The sequence below is a fragment of the Mastomys coucha genome, unplaced genomic scaffold, assembly GCF_008632895.1.
Source record: "Mastomys coucha isolate ucsf_1 unplaced genomic scaffold, UCSF_Mcou_1 pScaffold13, whole genome shotgun sequence".
Lineage (NCBI taxonomy): Eukaryota > Metazoa > Chordata > Mammalia > Rodentia > Muridae > Mastomys > Mastomys coucha.
Genome location: NW_022196895.1, coordinates 85,160,634 through 85,167,723, shown reverse-complemented (window position 1 = coordinate 85,167,723; position 7,090 = coordinate 85,160,634). Strand labels below are relative to the sequence as shown.

At 34.0% G+C, this 7,090-nt stretch overlaps 1 protein-coding gene across 1 annotated transcript in view; it reads left to right on the top strand.

The window, feature by feature from the left end:
* Dok6 (docking protein 6) overlaps window positions 1-7,090 on the top strand; it is a 450,168-nt gene that overhangs the window by 256,479 nt on the left and 186,599 nt on the right. Inside the window, exon 4 of the mRNA XM_031366232.1 lies at window positions 175-294. Coding sequence (XP_031222092.1) covers window positions 175-294 — 120 coding nt within the window. The remainder of the gene's footprint in view (window positions 1-174; window positions 295-7,090) is intronic.

Here is a 7,090-nt window from a genome sequence, read left to right as displayed (position 1 = left end):
AAAAAAAAAAAAAACACACACAAATGAAAACAAAATAATGAGAAACAATTGTGAGAAATTTTTGTGCTTCAATATAGCTTTCTTTGTCCAGTCCTTAACAGCTTCTTAGAACAGAGGTCAAGAAGCATTCACCTACAACATTTCCCCTATCCTAACATGTGTGCTCATTTGCAGAGCTGGAGGCTGAGGAGTGGTGCAAGCACCTTTGCATGGAATGCCTCGGGACAAGGCTGAATGACATCAGCCTGGGGGAGCCTGACCTGCTGGCAGCTGGGGTGCAGCGGGAACAAAATGGTGAGTGACTACCTACTCCTTTATTATGTCAGGTGGGCTGACACTGGAAAATAAAATTCATCTTAAGGGGAGTTTATTTTCTTTAAGGGTATGGTCCCTGGTCATGAATGAACTCCTCTGAAAGCCACACATTCAAGAGTATATGAACAGAAGAAATTAAAAATAATAAGCTGAAAAATAAGTGAGGACACAAAGTTTGGTATTTATGGAAGCAAAGTGAACCCAGGAAGAGTTGGAGGAGAGGAGTGAATATAATCAAAATGCAATATATGGAATTTTCTAAGAATTAATAAAAATTGCAAAAAAAAAGCAAACTTATGAACACATTTTTAAGAAATTTTCAGTGGTGATGTAGCAGCTATATAAAGTTCTAAGGTTCAACCCAGGTCCCTAGTTTCTTATTAGTGATAAAGCCACATGTCTAAAAACTTATGAAGTTATGTTTTGTACATATGGCTTTTGAATGAATATATTCTTTTATCTTCTTTGATGTTTGAAATAGATTACAGTTTATATTAACACATTTGGCTTATCTGGATATTAAATCCATAGAGTATTTGGCTAGTATGTCTATTGGTGGGAAGTTGGTTTTGTGTTTACCTAATACAATATTGTTTAAATTCATAGTTATGTCTGCTACATGATGATAACTAGAGTTTCATAATCTTGGTCAGTAATGTTAATGAAGTCTGATTCTCCTAGTAATATATTGTTCAATGTGTTTTAGATTATATTTGTAACAATTTTAATGAATCATCATCCCATTTTATCTAATTACAAAATTATTATAAGCACAATTCTAGTATCATGAAGGTAGATACATTTCTGTGGTACTCAGCATTATTGGTTAAACTTGGTTCTGCTTTTTAACAAGAATTTGGGGAGTTACAGGTAATGTAAAAGCATGTCAGGGGAGACTTGGCTGATTACAATCTTATTGCTACAAAGAGCAAGATTGTTAACAAGCATCATTTTCTTATAGTCTACTAAAAGACTGTTTTTTGTTGTTGTTGTTGCTAAAATGAGAAACCAAATCATTTCTTGCTGATAGATCAAAAACATATATACATATGCATATATCTAGATATTTATGTCAGATGCTGCCTCTTTTTTATACTTTTTTTTTTTTTACAAAGTCATCAAATAATTCCAGCAACTCTTTTGTAATTTGTTTTATGTTCTCAGTCCATTCGCACACTCACTCAGATTTCCATTTCTCTGATTGTTCTCTGGGAGCTGTGGTAAGTACACAACAGTCATAACTGTGCTTGTTATATTGAATGTGTAATATACATTACTCATTCAAGTTTAAGATGTTAAAACTGTGGCTGGTAAAGTCTTGACAGTATAAGGAAATATGGGGAAATAAATAAATTAAGTATATGAATGGAAATGCCATGACGTGTATATCTACATTTTGGTCTTCCTTTTTCTTGAGTTTCTTGTGGTTTGTGGGATGTTTTTCTTATGGTAAATGTTTTCTCACACAAGAGAATTTGATCATGGTTTTCCTCACTTTTAATTCCACCCAGATCTTCCTCACCTCTCTGTCCACCCAACGTAGTGTCTTCTCTTTAAAAATCAAACAAAAACTAGGAAACACACACACACACACACACACACACACTCACACACAAACTTCACATAAATGGAAACCAAAATATACAAGCAAAAGACCAATACGAGAAATTGTTAATGTTGGCCATCTCCTCCTGTGTATGACACCTACTCTGAAATGTTAATATATCTGTCCGATTACATTGGAGAAAACTAAATTTTCCTTCACCAGTGAGTATCAGTTATATATCTTCATAATTAGGGGTAGGAGCTAATGTCCATTTCCCTTTCTCAATGCTGGGACCTCCATCTACCTTAAGCCTATGAAGGAATTTGTATGCTCCCACAATGTTTATGTGTCCTTCAGTTCTGTTATGCCTGAAAGACACTGTTTCTATCTTATTTTACTTTTATTTTTTAGTCTTCTGTCACCTCTGGCTCTGACAATATTTATATCTCCTCTTTTGCATAAATCTCTAAACCTTGGTAGGATAACTTTGATGAAGAATTCCCATTTAGGTATGAGGGCTTCAAAGTATCTCAATCTGCACATTTTCAAATTTGGGTTTCCATGTTAGTTCCTTATAAAAGAATCTTTTATTTTCTAGCTGCAATTGTCATCTCAGAGGATTACTGCTAAATAAGATCACCCTTTCTAGTCCTTTCTGAACTCTGATTGGCTGGTTCAACCCAGCTTCTCTGGCTCAAGTCCCTCTCCAATCTGATTGATTCTCTCAGCTCCTCACTGAATTGCTCTGATTGGCCTCCAACTAACTGGCAATTTGTTCTAATCATCTGGCTCATTATTCTCTGGTCTTAACTGCCTCTGTAAAACTATAAGAACTCAACTTCACTGCGCTGAACCCACTGTACTACTGCCTTCCAACTGATTGACTCTCTCTGAGCTACGTTTTTTTTTTTTTTTTTTTTTTGGTTTTTCAAGACAGGATTTCTCTGTATACTCCTGGCTGTCCTGGAACTCACTTTGTACACCAGGCTGGCCTTGAACTCAGAAATTCGCCTGCCACTGCCTCCCAAGTGCTGGGATTAAAGGTGTGAGCTACCACTGCCCAGCTTCTGAGCTACTCTTAAATAGCTTCTCTCTGTTCTTGTAAGAGTGGGGCATGTCCTATATCTGACTCATTCTGTCAAATCTTTTTCTGATTCATCCCTTTGTGTGCCACTCAATTATATGTCATTTCCAAAATGGCTGCTTCCTTCTACAAACTTATTTTACCTTAAATGTGTATAATAAGGTTGTGTCTGTATTCCAATCAAAGGGAATAAAGGTGTGTCATTTCAGCCAGATCACACAGACCTAGAAAGTCTTTGGATGTGATCCCTTGCCAGAAAATCATGTTGCTAGGTTAAAATTCCTCTACACTTCCCATCTACTACTGCATGAAGAAAATTTTCCGATGAGGGATGAGCAAGGTCCTGATTTGTAGTTACAGAAAAATGTTATTATATGTCACTTTATTGCTGTTACTTTTGCAGAACAATAGTATTTCCTTTCCCACCTAGGCCCATCCCCATCTAGTCTCATGTATTTGACCACATTAGCAGTGTCAAATAAAGGTTTAATTTCATGGAGTGGCCCTCAAAACCCAGCTAAAGTGGTTGGTTACTCTTATAACATTTGTGCTATTATTGCCCCAGTATATCTTGCAGACAGATAACTTTTGTATGCCAGGGAGTTTGTAGCTGGGTTAACAATGATTATCTTTTTCCTCTGGTAGTCAAGTAACACGAATGCTAGTCAGTAGGGGTGTAGTTAGGCATCACCTCAAATTCTCTATGCTCAATGAAAAATATGTCTTGTTTTCAGCAATAAGACCTTGTCATCAGTTTGTGGAGAGTAACAGCCTTGGGAACAACTTCTGATATTAGGGAGTTTCAGTTGTGCCCCTTTGGTCAATGTGAAGTTATTAATTTTTATAGACTGAAATAAATCATTTATGAAAGGTTTGCCATTAGTTAGTGCTTTTTCCCCTTAAGTTATTTTTATATCAGATTATAAATCATATTATTTTTCTAAGTATAGTTGTGTTTTATTGTCAATAGCATACTTAGGTTTAAATTGAGCTTTTTATCCTGAGAAATAAGGACTATAGGCTAGCAGAGTGCATAAAAAAATTATTGTAAAATAGTTTGTGTTGATCACATACTACTCTCTAATCAAGGAAAGTCAAAATTTGGTTTTCACTGCATCTTATTTTGCCTTCAGAATTGCTATTCCTCCTGCATTATTGTCAATTATTCATATAATTTACTTTACTTACTTCTGAGCTAGCTAAAAATAGATATTTATACAAATGATTTTGAAGGCAAAAGATAAGGTAGGTACTGAAATAAAAGTGGTTGTAGGTTAATATTTTTTACTATGATCATCTTTGTTTCACACTGGTAGCTGCTTTGACATTGACTCAGGGTACTTCCTAACTAATAAGGAATATTAAACAAATACACCCCTCACCTTTCCATCTCTGTCTCCTTCTGTCTAGGTCTTTTTGTTTCCTTCACACAAACCTCTTCCAAGACCTCCAAAAATGTTAAGATAAGATGATAAGTGTACATGTCTAGATTTCAACTCTTCAAATTTCCTAGTCTCCAGATCATAAGCACTATTTTAGGTAGCCATTGAATATTTAGGAATTAAAATTGTTCTAGAGGGATGACATACATGTATAGGAAATCATATGAATCTGTTGCACCATAGTTTCCTTGAGATTGATAGTTTCCCTCCTGCAGGGAAGCTCCTTAAACACGAAGGTAAACAACTCAAAATAGCTTCAGAAAGTTCCTGAAACTACACAGATTCACTAGTACCCTTCACTATAGAATAAGTAGTAAAAACTGGGAATCCCCCTCAGACAGTGAAGTCAGCTTCAAAGAAGACTTCCACACCAGTCCAGTAGAATGGAAGAGGTTTAGATCAACTGAGTCATTTGGAAATATACTCTCCAACCTGTTGATCTGTGTACAAGTTATGCAATATGCTCCAGGTTCCCAGAATTGCTCTGTCATGGGATCCCCAGGAAGAGTTTTGTCTTGTCAGACAGCAAAAACATACTCTCTAGTCCATAGCATACTCAAGCATTAATTTAAGATGGGTACAAATGAAGACAACTCTGTCTTACATATAGCACTAAAAGTATGAACTATAAAAAGAAATCAACCAGAATTCATCAAAAATCAAATTTATAAATGCCAAAATCACCACAATATTTTTAGGTGAAGTAAATAAAAAAAGAACACCACAGATGGAAGAAATTAACACTCTTCTAAAGCTGGCTTCTGCCAATTTGCAAGAGCCTACTATTATAGGAAAAAATACCCCAAGTGGCTAAAAACCAACCATTGCTTGCTTCTGAGCAATAAATAGCTAGAATATGGTAGAAGGTAATGTCCTGAGGTGACAGAAATATTCTATGCCTTGGTGTACTGTGTCAAAACAAAAGACTTAAACATCCATTATATGACAAAATGTAGGCTAATTTTACATAATTAAGATTTATTATAAAAATAATGGCATTAAAATTACTTCCTACTTCTCTAATAAACAAAAGGGGAATTTTAATAAAAATATAAGCTAAAATATTTATCATATTATAATGAAAGTTCCTCATGTACACAACTCCCAAATCAACAAAACAAAGAATACAACTGATTTTTTAAGGCCTGGCCAAAACATTTCAAAGAATATATGTATGTGTGTGTTTGTGTTGTGTGTGTGTGTGTGTGTGTCAGTATATATATGGATTTATAATGCTACTGCAAGCAGTTCTTGAAGAAATTTGTGCCATTTAGCCCAATGATTTAGATTTTAGTGTTCAATCTATAAAATAATCGAGGGTGTTTAAAACTCTATAACATATAAACAAATATAAAGTAAATCCTATCAGTGAAACTAAACAATTCAAATAATTAATTTGTGAAACTAAACTAATCAAATTGAGCTAGTCATTTAATTGCATGTTAATTGTAAATTAGAAAACTTTAGCTTATCTTCAGCACTTTTCAAATGGATAATCCCCAAATAAATAATAGAATAGATATAGAGTAAAACATTATTAGAAATTTTATCCTCAGGAAATAAGTAATAGCATATGAAAAAACATTCACTAAAATAGGTGTGATAAAATGTTAAATATTTTATGTGTAAATTAATGATAATTTATATGACTATGCTCATAGTAATGAGCATTGCTGGTAGAAGTGCAAACTTGTACAACAATTCTAAAAGTCAATTTGGCAGTTCTCAAAAAACTGGGAATAGTTCTACTTCAATTCCCAGCTATACCACTCCTGGAGTTTTTGGAGCATGTTCACAAAAGATGCTCCATCATCCCACAAGGACCCTTGCTCAACATTTATAGTTGCTTTAGTCTTAATATCCAGAAACTGAAAACAACCTAGATGTCTCTCAACCAAAGAATGGATTTAAAAATGTGGTTCAGTTATACAATGAAGTACTACTCAGCTATTACAATGTGCACTCTAAATGAAGATTAATTACATTTATAAGAAATAACAATAATTAATTACATTTTTAAATTATATTCATAGCTATTAAATAAACTTGATTTACTTTCAAAATTTTATCATCTGTCAGGTTTTGCAAAATTTGGAAATGACTGGAGCATTAGAAATCCTCTAAGAATTTTAAGTTCTAGTGATTAATTAAAGAAATGCAGGTATTTCAGTATTTCACAGTAGATTGAGCAAATGGCAACAGGAAGTGCAATTTATAACCACATTACAAGCAAATAAATTTTGACAAACTCCTTGTTTAAGTAGGGATGGAATCACATTTTCCAAAGACCTCTATAAATGTTGACAAATGTAAGTCATGTTTTGTTTTAATGCTAACTATCTAAAGATGTATCTAGATACACAATTGACTTCCTCCTGTGTCTCTGTCTCTTATGGTCCTAAATTAAGTGTTTACTACTGCAATATCACTGTTCTGTAGAAATTTTAAAATAGGATTATGTAAAATACAATTGGTAGCATTGTCTTCTTTTCTTCTGTGTAAAATGAGGTTACATTTAATTCTTTAGCAATTCATGTAAATTAAGGTAGGTTGTATCACACAATAGAGTGAACCCACATTCCAAACCAGGATACCTATCTACTGAATCTCAAGTGTTTGCTCATTTCTTCATATGGATTCATGTTGCCTACACCTAGGTGCTTCATACTACACCTATGTCTGATCATTTGCCTAGATAGTATA